Source organism: Danio rerio, chromosome 13 (assembly GCF_052040795.2).
Source record: "Danio rerio strain M-AB ecotype USA chromosome 13, GRCz13ab, whole genome shotgun sequence".
Classification (NCBI taxonomy): domain Eukaryota; kingdom Metazoa; phylum Chordata; class Actinopteri; order Cypriniformes; family Danionidae; genus Danio; species Danio rerio.
This window is the reverse complement of record NC_141033.1, coordinates 11,758,986-11,778,192: the sequence shown is the minus strand read 5'-3', so window position 1 is coordinate 11,778,192 and position 19,207 is coordinate 11,758,986. Positions and strand designations below refer to the sequence as shown.

At 36.2% G+C, this 19,207-nt stretch overlaps 1 protein-coding gene across 18 annotated transcripts in view; it reads left to right on the top strand.

The window, feature by feature from the left end:
* Positions 1 to 19,207, top strand: part of dctn1b (dynactin 1b) — an 85,924-nt gene that overhangs the window by 6,931 nt on the left and 59,786 nt on the right. For 7 of the 18 annotated variants that reach the window (XR_015505760.1, XR_015505758.1, XR_015505756.1 and 4 more), the window contains exons 1-4: positions 4,539 to 4,902; positions 15,971 to 16,222; positions 16,317 to 16,395; positions 16,492 to 16,523. Coding sequence is in view for 10 of the 18 variants with exons in the window: in XM_087279059.1 (XP_087135185.1) it covers positions 4,870 to 4,902; positions 15,971 to 16,222; positions 16,317 to 16,395; positions 16,492 to 16,523 (396 nt within the window). In the remaining 8 variants the exon portion in view is untranslated. Of the gene's footprint in view, positions 1 to 4,538; positions 4,903 to 15,970; positions 16,223 to 16,316; positions 16,396 to 16,491; positions 16,524 to 19,207 lie in introns of those variants that run through there. The other 11 variants (XR_015505763.1, XR_015505762.1, XR_015505759.1 and 8 more) reach the window with 2 other exon arrangements.

The following is a 19,207-nucleotide window of genomic DNA, read 5'->3' as shown; positions in this document are numbered from 1 at the left end:
AAAACGTCCTCTCCAGCGTTTTCGAAAATGCTCCGTTTTCGGCGCTCGAGAACTTCAGTGTATTGTGGACGAATGGCGTAACCGTAGCAAAACTTATGCGTTTTCAAAGTAAAACGCATTACTGTAAACAGGGCCTAAGTCACAGCTGAGAAGGGAGAAAAGCTCCGAAGTAAAACATAATTAATTAAATCAGACCTAGCCCGTGACACATTTCACAAGTTTAAGTGAAAGGCTGCCTCCTTGTTTTCTCTAGCTTGCAAATGATGTATTTAATTGTGTTTTGTTACTTGTAACCGCTTGCACTGTATCAGGTTAACTCTTTATATTCTCATATAGCGTCTAATGCCATGATGAAAACTTGACGCGTGCTGCTTTGTTTACGGACTTAAATGAGTTTGTGAGCTCGCGTTTCACTGCGGTTTCTCGTTGCTATGGCCACCGTCAGCTGTTCCTACACGTGTGCAGTGGTCAAGGTTCAGAATAGTTTAGCTTTTGCTGCTGTGTGGATTAATACTGAATGTGTGTCATAGTTAAGAATAGAACAATATGCTGGTGTTTGACTACTTTTGGGGAGATGTCTGACTAACACTGTTGAGTAAATTTTTTCTATGAAGTTTGTTCAGGCGTCCACTGCAATCGGATCCTATACCAATGTTGGGGACCCGGGGGCTTGACAAACCGCGCTGGGCATTTGTCTCGCGCTGAGCGTTGTCGACCAATCACAACAAGTTGTCATTGGTCCAATCAGCGCAGATAAGCTTCGCGTTAAGGAGGGGTTTGGGAACAAATGAATCGCTGAACGATTTATACAGGAGTCGCTGGGATAATTAAGTAAAAAAAAATTCATATTATAAGACCATGAAAGTGTTTTTTGACCTTGCATGCATCTCAGTATGTTGTTGGAGACCCATAACGGATATATGACCCTTTTTATGTATAATATGGGCTCTTTAAAAATAAAATAATTATGTTGTTATTATTATTATTTTATGAAAAGCCTGACCAGGGATGTGGGCTGCAAATTAGCTTTATGTTATACCTTACATGGTATCAGTTGTCTCGCTATAACTATGTCAATGTAATGTCCCTGTTAAATAAACATATAAGCAAACAAACATATAAGACACTGACTGCAGACGATGATCAAAACATAAAAGCAAACAAACATATAAGAAACTGACTGCAGATGATGATCAGTTATACCATTTAGTGTCTTCTTGTCTATACAGAAGAATGACAATATTTTGACCGATCAGAATTTGTGAGTAGAAAGTATTTTGTATTTTATAGCTCCTATTTTTTGGTAAATAATATGTGTAATTGAAATAATAAACAAATTGGGATAATGGTGAAATATTAATAAAAGCTATTTATTTAAGGGAATTATTTTCATCGTCAATAAAGTGATAGTCAATCACAGTTATTTTACATGTATTTTTGATTTACATGTATTTTTAATAATCTGGCAGAAAATTAACTAAATATACAGCTATATCGCACTGCTAAGAGTGTAATATCGCGTTTATATGTTTGATGGCATAATTGTGTATATAAAAAGTAAAATCAAACACAGAGAGTGTAAAACCCTTTGTATTAACTACTTTCTTCCGCCACTCATTCACATTTGCAGCTGACGTCAGAACAGCAGAAACTGTTGCTGGTTCACAAACGTCACTTTAAAACTAGTATTCGAATAATTCTCAAGCGTAAAGTCTAAAGTAATGATAAAACAGGTGATTTTGCTTACATTTTAAGATTATAGAGCTGAACGGCATGAAATGTCATCAGTCTACAGAAATTTTCCACTATTTCTCTGTTGCAGTCGGGATAATAATAATAATTAACCCTGAAAAAGCCAAAGCAAAGCTAACACTTCCAGATTACTATTGTATACTATTAGTGCTGCCAATCGATTAAAAAAAATTAATTAATCACACTTTTTAAAAAAAATAATCGTTTCAATTTAAGTGAAAATAAGAAACATACCCTCTCGCTGAATATCAGTTTTAATAATCAATAATGGCCATTATAAAAGTATAACATTTAATAAGTTTATACATTATAGGAAATAAAGGCAAGCGATCAGTCAATATACAGAATGTAGGCTACGTGGTTACATTAATCATTAGCTTATCTTTGCGCTTAGCCAAAACATGTTACCTGATATCAAGTAATAGATTCCAATGACCAAAGTCGGGGAATATGTCGTTAGATAAAGACAATAAGATGAATGAAATATCACGTTTAATAAATATAGTGAGATTAGATCCAGCAGAAGATGCTTGATGAGCACTCCGACTAGCACAGCTATCTGGGTAGATAGGCTGCAGCGCTTGGCCGAGAGTGTGTGTGTGTGTGGCCACAAGATGTGCGTTTTCAGCGTTTTGGTGTGGACGGAGAGCTGTTCAGAAACGCTGGGTAAAACACTAATGTGGACGTGGATCGTTTTCATTCTAAAACGCTGTTTTAAAACTAAAACGCACTAGTGTAAACGGGGCCTTAGTTACTGTTGCTACGCCTGTCAAGCTTTCGTGCCTGGCACGTCCAGACATTGCTAGGGATATAATTAGTCATTTTTAGCAAACAGGTGAGATATCTGCTGAAAGAATCCAGACAAAAAAGGACTGCAGTATGCATTACAGGGGTATATTCACCACATAATAGGCAACCGATTAGAAAATAATTCAATGAAAATTGAAGCTAGCTTAGCCTAGCCACCTCATACTCTGACCATTCAACAGCTTAGTTCATGCACAGCAGGAGAGGTGACATTTAAAAATTGCAAATCATAGTATAAATAGCAAAAGTGAACAAACAGATTTTCCCTACCAGCAAATATTAATCAGACACCAAATATAAAAACAGACACTAACCCGGTATAACATCGTCACCAATGAGCAATGACTAAGTAAATCTCCAAAAGACTGATGAAAACATCAGTGAATTGTAGCTCTGACATAGGCACGAGGGTTAAAATGACTAAAAAACAGCTGCGGGTGAAGTATATTGATCACAAGTGCTCAGTTTGTGATCAATCTCGGTTTTGTTTTGTTGATTTGTAATCTTAAATATTCGTTGCTTGAAATGGAAATATGACTGCTGACTACTCTGGCGAAGGCAAAACGGAGCAGTGCTCATAATATCGAGCGAAAAAATAAGAAAAAGGCAGCTGTTAAACACAACCTGCTTTGTATTTTTGTAGGAAACACAGTTTAGATCCGTTTATGGTAAGAGGTGTGTGAGGTATTGCCGTTGGTCTATCACTGAATTTATCAGGAAAATCAAAACAAAACCTACTTAACTCTGCTACTTTAGGGCCCCTCACACAGCTTGATCCACGCTGCCATTTCTCCCCTTGGGTCTTAGGTTTTAAAAAAGGAAAAAATTCCACCATCCCGTCCAAACTTTTAGGATACCGGATGTCAGATTTGCACAATTCATATGCACAACGATGTGGCCTGTTTCCCTCGCTCAAAAGCTTGACATAGCCCCTGCGCATAGCTACGGTTGCTAAGCCACGATTGGTGGATGGCGGTTTTTGGGTGTGGCTTAGGGAAGGGTCAATTGGGTAAGCTAAAATTGTCCATACTTTATGTGTCTGAATGAGAGTGCATGGGAGCTGGAAGGGCATCCGCTGCATCCGTTGGCGGTTCATTCCGCTGTGGTTACCCCGGATTAATAAAGGGACCAAGCCGAAAATGAATGAATGAATATTCCTCCTCTAAGGGCTTATTATGGGCTCTCTGTCGCCATCTTGTGGTGCAATATCAACCCTCTTTGCTCTGCTTAGTATGATGGATGCCTACGTACTGTATCTCCGAAATTATAACTATTTAAAATAGGCACTATCCTTATAAATAAACTGCATAGATGCAATCTAAAAAATTACATTCTCTCCTAAAAAAGCCCCCAAAGTACATTATGTTGTCCAACAGCTGCAGTATTTGTCAAACTGCAGTGAGTTTATTGATCTGCTGTCACTCTATGTGGGTTGAGTAATACAGAATGGTGAGGAGGCTGTACAAGCGCTGATATTGCAGTATATCACATGGTGATATAGCCAATCAGATCCGAGAATGTATGTATGTATTTGCAGCAGTGTTATTTTAGTATTGCAGATAGACAATTTTGAAATATATATTTTGAACTAGCTGTTGTTATAATACTTTCGGCTTTAATTTTAATTTCATTGAAGTGCTTTGTAATTTGCATTTATTAGATTATTTATTATATTTAAGCTTAATTATATATTATGCACTTGAAATAATAAAACAATGCATTTTCTTCTGTGAAATACACAATTTTTTCATATTTTACAATATACATTTTTATGTAGCGCCTTTAAAATAATTACTTTGAAGTGTCAATCAATTTGTGCTCTTTTGTTTTAGTTTTACCGTAATAACACTGGGCATCACTGATCATAAATTACAGCATGCTCAATAAACAGCATTTATAAATCACTCACACACAAGAACATCTAATCAATATCCAGAGTTGGAGGGCTTTAGGACCCAGTTGAGCTTCTTTTCTCTCCTGCAGCACAGACATTAGCGCAGTTGCACTGCTCTCACACACTCACCTACCAACACAGATCTGTCAGACAGACTTACACACAAACGCACACACTAACACACATGTCTGTTACAGTCTAATGACAGTTCACACACGTTGAGCGGTTCCTCTGAGCTCTCTCCTCCTGCGTCTTCTCTTTGGGTCTCAGTCTGAAGCATCATCCTCTGGACAGAGCAGTGATGATGATGAGATAGGGAAGGACAGACAGAGGGACGGTGCTTTGGGGGTTGAAAAGACTGCGCTGGTTGCTGAAGCAGGGCAAGAAACCTTTGTGAGTGTCTCGGCAGGAGCAGCATGTCTCAGATGAAGCGATACACATACAGCAGGGTGAGTGTCTCACACACACCTCTCTCTCTCTCTCTCTCGTGTGTAACTGTAATGAACTGTAGTGAGTGTGTTTGGTGTTGTTGATGTGCAGGTGTTTTAGTATCAGGCGTGAGAGTTTGCGTGGGCTCGGGCTTCTGGAATTTGTAAGGCTCAGCTTTTAGCTAAAATGCCCTCGCTCGTGAACCGCTTCAATTGTTTGTGTTTTTGCGAGGCAGTTTAATGAGTAATACATTCAAGACATGCACAGATTGATGTGATGCAGTTTGTTGTTGGTACTGCTTTGATTTTGTTCATGGCATAGTATAAAAGTCAACATTTATTCGCCTTTATTCAATTCCCATCTAAAATATACAGTTGAAGTCAGAATTGTTAGTCCCCCTGAATTATTAGCCCCCTGTTTATTTTTTTCCCAAATTTCTGTTTAACAGAGAGACGATTTTATCAACACATTTCTAAACATAATAGTTTTAATAACTCATTTCTAATAACTGATTATTTTATCTTTGCCATGATGACAACAAATAATATTTGATATTTTTCAAGACACTTCTATACAGCTTAAAGTGACATTTAAAGGGTTAACTATGTTAATTAGTTTAACCGTGCAGGTTAGGGTAATTAGGCAAGTTATTGTATAACAATGGTTTGTTCTGTTGAGTATCAGGTAAAATATAGCTTAAAAAGGCTGTCCTTAAAATGACTTTTAAAAATGTTAAAACTGCTTTCATTCTAGCCGAAATAAAACAAATAAGATTTTAAGTAACAGAGCGGAAATTGTCCTTCCTCTGTTAAACATCATTTGGAAAATATTTAAAAAAGAAAAAAATTCAAAGGGGGGCTAATAATTCTGACTTTAACTGTATATATTTTTAAAAAAATGTGGTTCCCATTGACTTCCATTGTATGGATAAAGAATGATTTAAAGTTTAGCATTCATCAGCATATTTTGTTTTCATCACACAGTACAATGTCAGGTCAAATTTTGAATGACTTGTGGGTAAGCAAATGTTGACAGACTTCTTATTTTTAATGAGAGTGTTTCTCTCAGGCCGTCTGAGATTAAGGTGTCTTTTTTTCTTGTGTAAAAACATAAAGAAAAAAAGATTTTTAGATTAACTGCGGTCCTTGGTTTTGCACATAATGCATGTCAATGGTTACTGGTTATTTGAGAGTCAAAAAAAGCAGGCAAAGCTAAATTAATATATGAGGAAAAAAATATTCTGTCAATACATTCATTCATGCATTCATTTATTCATTAATTTTCCTTCGGCTTAGTCCCTTATTTATCAGGGGTCACCACAGTGGAATGAACCACCAACTATTCCAGCATATGTTTTACACAGCAGTTTTACACAGCGGTTGCCCTTCCTATTGGGAAATACACTCTCACATTCACACACACACTCATACACTACAACTTGGGGAGAACATGCAAACTCCACACAAAAATACCAACTGGCCCAGCCAGGATTCGAATCAGCGACCTTCCTGCTTTGAGGCAACATTGCTAACCACTGAGCCGTCCTATCAGTACAATCAGTTTTGGTAAAAACTGCACATTATTTACAACATTCTTAAGTCAAAGCATCTGCAAATGAACATGAGCCCAGTTATGACATACAGTAAAGAGTGCTCTATATTAAGTTTACATAAGAAAGGGAGAATGCATGTGTTGATTCCTAATTAATGATAATTACTTTGTTATTTATTTTGCTTATAATGGACTTGACACCTCTTTCAGCCACATAAAAATATCTAATAATAAAATAAAATCTAATGTCCACCTAAAGGTAAAAACGTAAAAACGTAAAAAGGTATCTTAAATTTAGATGAGAGTGAGTAAATTAGCAACAAATCTTGATTTTTTGATGAAACTATCCATTTAACTTACTCAGCTAAATATCAGTCTCAGCCAATAACATGGTTTAATGTAGTAATAACTTACCACTTACATCTCAAGACATAAATCTAAGGCCATTATCCCATATATAACATTAATTAGCCCTGCTATACATAAAACCTCAATTCAAGTGGGCTGTTGGTGACTAGCAATGAGTCCCCACAAAAATAATAAAACCTGTAATTATTCACATTATGGGAAACAGCTAAAGAGAAAACATTATATATATATATATATATATATATATATATATATATATATATATATATATATATATATATATATATATATATATATATATATATATATATATATATATATATATATATATATATATATATATATAATATATATATATATACATGAAGTCAGAATTATAAGCCCCCCATTGATTTTTTTTTTCTTTTTTAAATATTTCCCAAATGATGTTTAACAGAGCATGAAAATTTTCACAGTATGTCTGATAATATTTTTTTCTTTTGGAGAAAGTCTCATTTGCTTTATTTCGGCTACAATAAAACCAATTATTTATTTTTTTAACACCATTTTAAGATCAAAGGTCAAAATTATTAGCCTCTTTAAGCTATATATTTTTCGATAGTCTACAGAACAAACCATCGTTATATAATAACTTGCCTAATTAATCTTACCAGCCTAGTTAATCTAATTAACCTATTTAAGCTTTTAGAAATGAGTTATTGGAAGTGAGTTATTAAAACTATTATGTTTAAAATGTCGATAAAATCTTCTTTGCGTTCTGATTTAATTACTCAAACATAGACCTCTATTACACATTCACACATGTTTTAGCGTTGTAATAAATTCAAATAATATGCATTTTGGCCACATTTTATTTTCTTGCTATGACCAAACCATTAACTATAATAATTAATAATTCCTTACATTTATATAGCGATTTTTCTGGACACTCACATTGGGGGGAATCTCCTCAGCATCCACCTGGATGATTGCGCCAGACCGCACATCTGCTGATTAATGAAGATGAAGCCAATTATGATATGGGGATGGTAAGGAGGCCATGATGGACAGAGGCCAGTGGGCCAGGATACCTGGGTTAAACCCCTACTCTTTTCGAAGGATCACCACAGAGGGTTTAACGTCTCATCCGAAAGACGGCACTCACTGAGCAGTATAGAGTCCCTCTTCATTATACTGGGGCATTAGGATTCACACATATCGCAGGTTGAGCGTCCCCTGCTCTCTTTACTAACAACACCTCTGGCAGAAACCTAGCTTTCCCATGTATTCTCCTATCCAGGAACTAACCGCATTAACAGCCCTTCTTAGCTTTAGTGGGCGATCGTGTGAGAGTTGCAGAGAGCTAACTGCCGGCTATGACATTTAGCTGACCAATTCTTAATTTGCTGCTTATTACTAGTTATTTAAGATAGTAGTTGGGTGTAGGTAGTATGTAGGATTAGGGATCTCCAATAATATTATGCAATATATCTATTTTTTTTAGTTCTAATAAACTACCAATATCATAATAATAAGCAGCTAATAAGCCACTGCAGGGCTGGAAATTAACTTTTTTACTTGGTAGCACCGTCGCTCCCAACTTCAAATATTTAGGAGCACCAGAAAAAAATTAGGAGCACCACCAAAAATGAATTGTATTGTATTTTAAGGGATTTATTGTATTTTAAAACAATATCAATTAGGACTTACAAAAACCAGAAACAACTATATAACTAATTCTGTGATGACTTGATGTTTGTGTGCAATAATTCCAAAATGTGTGTCTAATAATAATAGAATATTAATGATGATGAAAATGACAATAATAGTAACAATGCATTACATTTCTCATAATTATGCTGGTATGAATGCACTTGAATGTAAGCTATCTGCTATAAAATGTCTGTTACTTTATGAAAAAAAAGGGTTTGCATCAAATAAAAATGAAGCACTGCAGTAAGAAATATTTATTTTGTCCTATTGTTATTCTATGCATGTCAGTTTAAAAAATATATTTATGCTACAAAACAAACGAAAGACTATAATAAATCATTCAATTCAATGCTGAAAGCTGCAAAACAGTCATCAGTAACTAAATAGAAATATAATATACATCTCAAGCAAGAATAGACAAAAGAAAGTAAGAAAAGTCTCACTTATAACACATTTACATTTAGTCAGTTAGCAGACGCTTTTACCCAAAGCGACATCACTCTATCACTCTTTAAACGTTTGGTTTCAGTTTGTGTCCATTTAAATGATCAGTCTGAGCTGATTTTCATTTTTCTGTGTTAGTGGAAAAGCAGGCGAGTCAGCCGACCCAATATATGAGCAGGCAGAGCAGGATTCTCGCGATGACCACCCGCAGTTTCAGTGTAAACTTAGTAAAGGCGAGCTTCTTTGGCGATGATGTGTACATTTAGCAGACATTTGTGCTAAACACGCAGTGAATTCAACGCATTGAGATTCGGGCACCTTCTCTGAAAACACTTAATAGATCTCAGCTGGCTGATCAACATTCACCACATGTCATGATCGCTCTCATCTGCGCCTAAACTTTTGGTGGGGTTTGCAAACCTGTGCGCTTTTCACTCTTCAGCCGTTTGCATCTACCGCGGTCATAAAAGCTTCCTCCCTGTCATCTAACAGCGGAAAGACTTGAGTGATTGACAGCTTTATCAACCAATACAGTGACAGGGAAGAGCGATTCAGCACGTTTTTCGAAAAAAAAATCAAAACAGGTCACACTACAACCATTATATGCAGTCGCACAAATGCTCCCAAAAATATTATGAGGTCGCATAGATTAATTGTCGGGCGTATATGTGACCAAAATGGTCGCATTTTCGAGCCCTGCACTGCTTAATAGTGGTAATTGTTACTTAAACTATATTACTATAACACTATTTTATTACGGAACAGAAACTGCATCGAAAGTCTTCTCAAACACAGAGGCTTTGTGTCCAGCACTTGACATACATATAGAACAGCTTCAAACTGGTAAGGGACTTAACATTATTCAAATACTTTGCATTATTCCGATCCAACCCAACAATCACATTCCCCCCAGTTTTTCACTGCCTCAGTGAGTAATTTCTGCTGAGTCATGAGTCACTTATTTGTAACTCGTGTCCTGTGCACATGATGTATCCTTCATCTTATTTCAGCATTAGTCAGCAACTTCATTATATTACATTTATCTATGTAATGAATGGAAATGTGCCACTGCAGTCAGTCTCTGCACAGCGCAGTGTTTGGGAGTTTCAGGAGAGGTCAGTTCCATCACTTGTGTTTCCTTTCTATTGTTCCGGTGTAACCTAATAAAGTTCCCACCTCTTCAGAGCTTTTACAGTTTACAAATCAGCAGGAATAAATAGTTAATAACGATGCAAATAGTGTGCCTAGCTTGTTATCTTGTGTCTTTGTACTTAGTTTAGTTTCAGAGATGAGACTCATTTTGGAGTCCATGCAGCTTCAGTGTAATTAGACACAATTTAAATGTCTAAATGAGAGTGAAATGGAGCAGGTCTCTCAGGATCAGCTGATGTGTGTGTGTGTGTGTGTGTGTGTTTGAATTTCTGCTCTGCAGGTAACAGCTCTCCTTCTAGAGTCTTCTGCAGTAAAGATTGAGGCTGCGTCACAATTTTTTAAGCTGTGTGTTCTGGTCAGAGTTTTTCTAAATAACCCTCAATTGTCCTCTGAGGGTGCTTTCACACTAGCACTTTTGGTCCACACCCGGGTTCATTTGACGTCATAGTACGGGACTTTTAGCTTGTGTGAACGTGTCTTCTAAACTCGGGTGCGCACCCGTGAACCGTACCCAAGTCCGCCTGAAAGAGGTGGTCTGGGGTACGGTTCATGTAAACTCTGTTACAGGTCACTTCTGTTTTGAATGCAATTGTATCAAATAACGGAAGTGAACCGCCAACTGTACAACAAACTATCATTTTCATAACATTCGTTCGTGTGTGTGTGTGTGTCACGTTTTGTACCTTGGTGACACGAGCGGGACTGAGCCAGGGCAAACACAGTGATAAACAGTGATGTCTGCTTGTCTCCTCCAAAAACAGCTACTGCAGACACTGTGTGATGTTCTGAGTGTTTCTAATATTTTTGCGGCAGATGGACGCGAGTCGCTTTCTGTATGTCCAAAACCAAAAGCTTCAGTTAAAGCAGAATGACCGCGATATGCGAACGTCTTTCCATTTCGGTGCTTGCTTTCATGACTGTCTCCTTGCAACGACCGTGAACAAAACAGCAACTCAATGACGCAAACGTATCGGGGTTCAGAAGGAAAAGAGTGTGAACACAAACCAACCGAGGAGGAGGCAAAGGGAGACAATCGAACTTGGGTACGGTCCAGGCAAATGAACCAAGTGTGAAAGCACCCTTAGAGATTGTTCAGTTCAGATACCTAATGAGGAAACTGATTGTCTGGAGGTTTGGACAAATCAAGGGCCCTGATCAGTGAGCATTTTATTACTGTGTGGGACAACAACACAATCACGAGATATGAGCCATCTGTAAAGTTGTCAAAATTATCAATTTAGTTACTAATCAATACAAAACTGTAAAAATTTCATGCCAACATTTTGAGCAGGTTTTATTGTGACAGTCTTGGCCAGGGGTGTCCAAACTCGCATCTCACATCTGAACCAGCTAATCAAGCTCTTTCTAGGAATACTAAAACTTCCAGGCAGGTGTGTTGAAGGAAGTTGGAGCTAAACTATGCAGGACACCGGCCCTCCAGCTCTGAGTTTGGACACCCCTGGTCTAGGCCCTAGTGGGTTCATTGCTGAGTGGCACAGTGTAAAATAACTTTTTTTTTACTATTGTTTTTTTGTCTGTGCATTAATAAATTAAAAAGGGTAATTCTCAGTGCCTCCTTCAACTAATTACAGTTTTTTCCAACTGCTTAGACACATTTTCAAAACAGGGTCGCCATTTTTCAAAACTCCACACACAATTCTCAAAACTGCACACACAAAATGCAAAATGCCTCACATCTGTAACACTGCATTCAAAAGCCATAAACACATGTCAGACTGAAGCATTTGCATCGATCAAATGGCAAACACTTCCTCATAACTGTAAATCTTTGGGTATACCATGTAAACACTGTTTTTCTACATCAGGGCTGTTCAATTAGTTTGTCAAGGGGGCCAGTTCATGAAAAGCATCCCAAACGAGGGGCCGGAGAGATATGTATTGCAATATAAGTGATGACACAACAGCATATAAGAGCTCATATACTGTTTTTGTGCTCATAAAGACACCCATGTTGGCTTTTTGAACATTAAAACTTTAATATGTTGTATTTTGAAACTACATTACATCACTGCATTGTACAATGTGGCTATTTTTACAAACATAACCAAATGTTGTATTTCAAGGCACAAAATCAGTGTATTGCTGAAGTAGGCTTCTTCTAAATTCAGACACATTCATGTTGTGTTTTAAACTGCCTAACAATTAGGGATGCGACGATTATAGAGATGGAGGATAATCATGGTTTCACGGTTATCACCATTATTATGCATTTATTAAATTTAAAACACTACTAGTTTAGAAATTCACAAGAAAACTGCTTATATTTTAAAGTGTTGTTTATTGCTGCTCAAAGTAACCAAATACAGCACAAAATATGAATTAAACACAAACAATAGTCCATTTCTCTCTTTGACTTAAAAATAAATTAAAAAGTTTTTGATTTAAATGTGTGTGATAATTTTACAATGAAAATAAATGACAGAACAATGAATAAATAGATAATAAAAATAAGTATAAATAAAAAATTGTATTTGTCAAATGTTAATTCAAGCTTTATATTAGCTAAGAATGTAAATGAACTGTTGTAATCATCTGCGTTTATACATACATAATCATTTTAATCATTTGTAATAAATCATCTAACATATCTTTTGTTTACATAGCACTAAATGCCACCACTTGAGATCGTTTCATGAAGCGTGAGATCATTTCTAATGTGTGCTCCTGGAGGGCGCAAGTGCTTCGGTCCGCTTGCGAGCTGTGCGTGCGCCAGTCCCAATATGCGCACGTCTTTATTGGAAAAATTGTGCTTGCGTGTGGAAAAAACGCAATATGTGTGCGTAATGGCATAACTTTGTTTAGTTGCAGCAACTTTTTTCCGTACAACAGAAATGCGCCGTTGAGAATCCTTCGATTAATAAAAGCGTAGTTAATAGTGAAATCGGCTAATCATTGCATCCCTATTATTAATATCAGTGCATTGTACAAAAGGCTTTTTCTACCAACATATACAAATGTTTTCGGCTGCTTTCACCACTAGCTTAATGTTAGGTAACACACTCTCTACGCAGCCTTCAACTGCGCTTGAACAGACGCACGTCACTTCATAACTATATCGACCATTTTTCAACTGAGCTAAATTTATTTTTGATTTCTTGGTGACACTATTTGGAGGGCCGGAACAAATTGCCTTAGGAAATTAGTGTTTTCACATTTGAGCAGTGTGTGTGTGTGTGACCTGCTGAATAATAAGTGTACGGATTTTGATTGGTTGTGTTTGAAAAAGGAAAACAAGTAGCTTCCTGTTGGATTTTTGTGTTTTAGCTATTGAATTGTGTGTAGTGTTTGGAAAAAAGTGTTTTCTGCAATTGAAAACTGAGTTCAAGGGTAAGAAACAACTTTGGTTTTGAAGATTTGAGGTGTAGTTTTGCATTTTTAAGGGAGATGTTTCAGAAATAGTGTGACATTTTTGAAGATTTTGTTTGTAAGTAGTGGAAAAAACTATAAGTCATTTGTCCATCTGATTTGTTCAAAATCCTTATTCAGTCAGGATTGAAACAGATGAACTGACTTTATTAGTCACTATAGCATTTGATTAGTTCAAAAACAAATTCATTCAAGTAAACAGCCTTTATTATTCATTTAATCAGTTCGCTCGTCTAGTTTGTTCACAAAAATCTGATTATTTCTGAAAAAAGTAGCGAACTGTTTTTATCAATCACTGAATCACTAATTCAACCAATTTATTGTGATTTATTTTCGAACAAAACAATGAACATGCCCTTATCTGTTATTGAATAATTAATCCATTTTTGTTTTTTAAAAACAAGGATTCATTCTGAATTGAACTTCATTATGAATTAAAGAATGAACCAATAGTATCTGGATGCAGCCTTCATGATGAGAGCTGAGATTGCATCGCTCAGTGATGCAATGTCAGACACAATGCACTCAATGGAGCTAGTGACGTCACTGTGAGGGGTAGGGTTAGGGGTGGGTTTAGGCAACACATTAAAAAGCATTGGATGCAGCTCAAATTGCATCTACATCGAGTCTGCAGCCAGACCCCTCTCCAATGAACAGCAAAAATGGTGATGTATTCTGAAGTTCATCGAATAAACTGCTTTTATCAATCATTGAATTATTCATTCAAACACTTTGTTCAAACACACTTCTTCATTTTCAAATGAAACAAGTGAACTGCCTTAATTAAACACCAATTTGTTCACAATAAATAGACATAGAAATATAAAAATATAGAAATAAAACTCATATAACTATAGTACCCTGACTCTTCCTGAATGTATGTGCATTTCAGCGTCAGACATATTTCCTGTCATTGATTATGCATGCCTCTGTTGCGTAGCAACCTTCTGCTAACAAAAACATAATTTCTGACAGCAAAACCAAAACTTTTCTTTAGACCACCATAGATATTACTATTACTATTAGATGTCGCCTACCCTGTTGTTGTCTATTGGAAGCAATTTGTCAGTAGAGCTGCCATTTTAGCACAGGGTAGCACTCATTTCAAATGAATGTGGGACCAAGCTGCAGTGAAGGCCATCCAGAGCCAGAGATCTACACATATACACATATATCTATGATCGGGAGTTTTCCTGGTGGTCAGTATGCACATTTTGTTTTAAATTCCAAAAATTATAATTTTACATCACTTTTCTACGTTAATGGATCAGTGATCGCACGTGCATTCCTGACAAAATTATGTGTTTGTGTGCATGGAAATGTATTATCCTCCTTCCCTGTTAAATTTGATCTAATCATGTCTAGAAACACACACCCTCTCTTGCTTTCACTTCTCACACTGACGGAGGGAGCGATTAGTTTGTGAATGTATCCCCATTATGAACAACTCCTTCACTAGCCGACAATAATACATGTTTCTAGCAGCGCAGCATCTTGTTTTCATATTTCATTTACATTGTTTGCTGATTTTATTCAACAAAACTAGCATAGGCCTGGTACTGAGTGCGAGTTGGTGCTACTTTGCCTTATGGTGAATGCAGTAAGTGACTGTATTATCTTCAAAAACGTTACCTGTTTAGCACAAAAGTTTATAACACACAAATTGTAAAAAATGAAATCTTACCTATAAAATGTTCTGCCTTTGTGGTTGTTTTCTTTTTTTGCTCGTTACTATACCCGTACGCAGTGCTAAAAGTCCAGCATCTTCACGTTGTCACACTGTCTTGACTAGTGCTGTTGAATGACATTTGTGCTGTACAAATGTGGCGGCGCTATTGACACATGCTCAGGGACCATATGCGATATCTAGTGTACATATCCATGCCTTTAGACGTGTCTTTTAAACTTTCGAAAACAACATTTTCACTGCAGTGAAACATCTTTGCACTCCCACTTGTCAGAACAAGGTGAACTTACACATCTTTGCAGGAGGTATAGTAGCTAGTAACAATTATAGGCTGTATTAAATAAATCAAATTTTTAGGGTAATGGCATTTAAAGCGTAATTTTAGTAATTCAATTAGGTACATGGTCTATAGCAGTGGTGCTCAACCCTGTTCCTGGAGATCGACCTTCCTGCAAAGTTCAGTTCCAACCCTGATCAAACACACCTGAACCAATTAATTAGGACCTGAACAGCACTTGATAATTACAGGCAGGTGTGTTTGATATGGGTTGCAACTGAAATCTGCGGGAAGGTCGATCTCAAGGAACATGGTTGGTCACGCCTGGTCTATGGCTATTGTATTAGTAGTAGTTAATTGTATTCTGGTGGTTCCAGTTTTAAACAAAAGAGTGATTGAATCAATTAGTCATTCAGCTGACTCATTCAAAATGCTGATTCATTTTTAAATTAAATAAGTAAACTGTGTTTTGATTTAATCAAAAGGCCCATTGTAGTCATTTTAAGTGTTATTATTTCTTTTGTTCTAGACGACAAGCAGCGGCAGCAGCAGAATGAGTTCAGATGGAGGTGGGCGTCCTGTTAAGGTGGGCTCTTTGGTTGAAGTCATCGGTAAAGGTCACAGAGGCACCGTGGCTTACATCGGAAACACCCTCTTCGCTTCTGGAAAATGGGTGGGAGTCATTCTGGATGAACCCAAAGGCAAGAACGATGGGACTGTGCAGGGCAAACGATATTTCCTCTGTCAGGAGAACCATGGCATATTTGTCCGCCAATCACAGGTACTGCACTTGCTGCTTATATATAAACACTGACAGGGGAAAAAAATAGATGTTTTTCTTTGGAGTTCTTAGAAACTTCTGTGAACTCTTGCAGATTCAGTTAGTAGAAGATGGGGCAGATACGACATCTCCTGAAACGCCTGAAGCCCTCACCTCCAAAATGCTGAAGCGAGGTAGGAGAGCAGCTTCAGGCACAGACCGCAGCATCTGCATGCACGCATAGACGCCACGTAAAATTGTAATGAACTCTTTTTATTTTTCCTTCTCAGAGATAATTGAAGGCCTAAAGTCAAACAAAGTGGTGAGTGGGGAAAGGGATCTAAACAATGACGAACATGTTCTTGACAAATATGTTTCTGTGTATTGTGTACATTCACATCATGTTTTCCCAAACACACTCCACTGAAAAGGGATTAGTCATACTAAGTGAGAATTTTGCAGACAAGAAAGATCTGTCCTGAGCCACCGGTTACATTTAGATTTTGGAAACGCCAAGTTTATCTGCAATTGTTGATGCTACAATAATGCCTTGATCACACAAAGGACAAGAACTATAATGATAACGGTTACTGGAAGTCCACTGATGAATAACTGGGTTAAGTCCAATTTATCAAATCTTATTTAAACATATTTAATTTGTTATAAATATTTCCTCAAAATCATTATTCGAAAGTACATATTTCTTGATAAATAAGTTTGCCTCTTAACAGTTTTGATAAAAAAATAAACATGTAACTTATAAAATGAGTTTTATTATTATTAAAATTATTAGAATGATATTACAAATGTTCAATTCTCTGATTATATAAACATTTTCTATCATTCTGAAAACATTCCTCAAAATATTATTAGAACGCTGATTTCTCTGGTTATAGAAACATTCTTTAAATGTTCTTCTATCTAAATGTTCTTTGTGAAAACACATTACACTGTTATTTAAATATTTAATTACATGGGATAAAAAATAAGTATTAAACATGTCACAATTTTTCTTAGAAGACATACTTCTAAAGCTGCTGTTGACTTTAAATTTTCCCTGGATGTGGGTAACAACTCAAAAAAACACATACGAGTAAATCTAATTAGTTTTAAAATTAAGTTATGCGTAATAAAATAAAATGACGCAGGGAAAAAGTATTGAACACATGAAGAAAGTGAGCTGTAGAAAGGCAGTAAAATGCCCAGACAGCTGCTTAAATTTCTCAGTAGTTATTGAGCAACCCTCTGCCCTTCCTCACTTTACATTAGTATTAGCAGCTTCAGTCCGACATCTACATTATCAGTGGGATGAAGATGAAACCGGGGTGGACATTTCAGCAAGACAATGATCCAAAACACAGCCAGAGAAACTCTCAAATGCTTTCAGAGAAAGAAATCATGCTGTAGAATGGCCCAGTCCATTACCTGTCTTAAATCTAACAGAAAATACAAATTAAAGATCAGATTTGATAGACGAGACTAACAGAACATCAAGATTTTCACACTCTGTTGACGTCTGTGAAAAACTCATACCTGAGCAGTTCATGTGACTTCATTCTCCATATGAGAGGCGTCTTTAAGCTGCCATCATTTTCAAAAGCTGTTCATATAAAGTAGTTTCAGTAGTTCAGTGCTTTCTCCTTGTGTCATTCAATTGTTACTACACATAACTCATTTTTCAGATTTTTTTTGTTTGTTTTATTTTTATGTTTGTATTGTTTGGGTTTTTACCAAAATCTGTTTCAATTTCTTGTCAACGGCTCCTTTAGAAATAATATTCCCGGGGAAAAAACATGACATGTTTAATACTTATTTCCCCCACTGTATATGGTTATATAAACATTTTCTTAGCATTTTATATTATTGGGATTTTCCAAATGTTATTTGAACATTCAATTCTCTGATCATTTAAATATTCTCTGAACGTTATTCTATGATTATGAAAAGTGTTTTACAAAACACTAGAACATTCAATTCTCGGGTGATGTAAAAGTTTACTATTGTAAAATAATATTGTCACCATGCTAAGACGTGTGGATGCTAAAAAAAGTTATTGTTATATTTACAGCTCTTTGTGTGAATGGGCCTCAGTGGTATGGTATGTGACTGTCTTCATCAGAAACAGCAGAGAAATTAACGTTAAACGATATGTATGCTGTTAGAAATGTTAAAAAGTGAAGAATGCGTACTGCGTCTCAGTCATTATTTTGAACAAAGCTCAATATTCAGTTCACTGCAGTTTACCTACTACTAAATGGCTCCAATTAAATATATGTTTTCAGAAAAAAATAAATGTTATTAAAAATATAATTTCTTACTCAAAAGCTCATTCGCATAGGCAAATAGCACATTGTTAAAAGGGTCTTCATGATGTTGGTGTTACACTCTATAAGACCATAGGTGCTCTTTTGTCATCTCTGATTAGAGCCAGTCAGATTAGAGCTCACTGTTTCTGCTAGTTTTGTTTGTAATGTGCAATGCACACAGATACGCATTTTGATGCTGACGCTACTTCATGTGAAAATATTTTAGATTACCTCTCCTTTCCAGTAGAGGGAGATATAGTAACACTCTCCTGCCATGACACACGGCTCATCCTTTCTGTGTATCACCAAAATGAACTACGATTTCCTCCTTGTTAATTATATGAATTTAACAAGCATGTCTTTAAAGTTCCCCCAAAATTAAAAAGCACATATTATATACTGCATGAACACACATTTTGTCTTTCCCCCTTGTGAAAAAGAAGTGTGCTTAATTTTGTTGAATGAGTCACTTGGTAATAGAGTACTTTGAAAAAACTAAATGGTTATATTTTTAAATATACGGTGATTTCATTTAATATAATTTTAATAGAATAAAAGACCACTTAGGTGTAGAAACAGTACAGTTTCCTATTATTATTTTTCTAAATAATTTAGAAACTATTTTTCTAAAGACTTGTTCCAAACCGGTTTGAGATTTATTTGTTTTGTTCTGTTGAACACGTTTCAACCACCTGTTTTT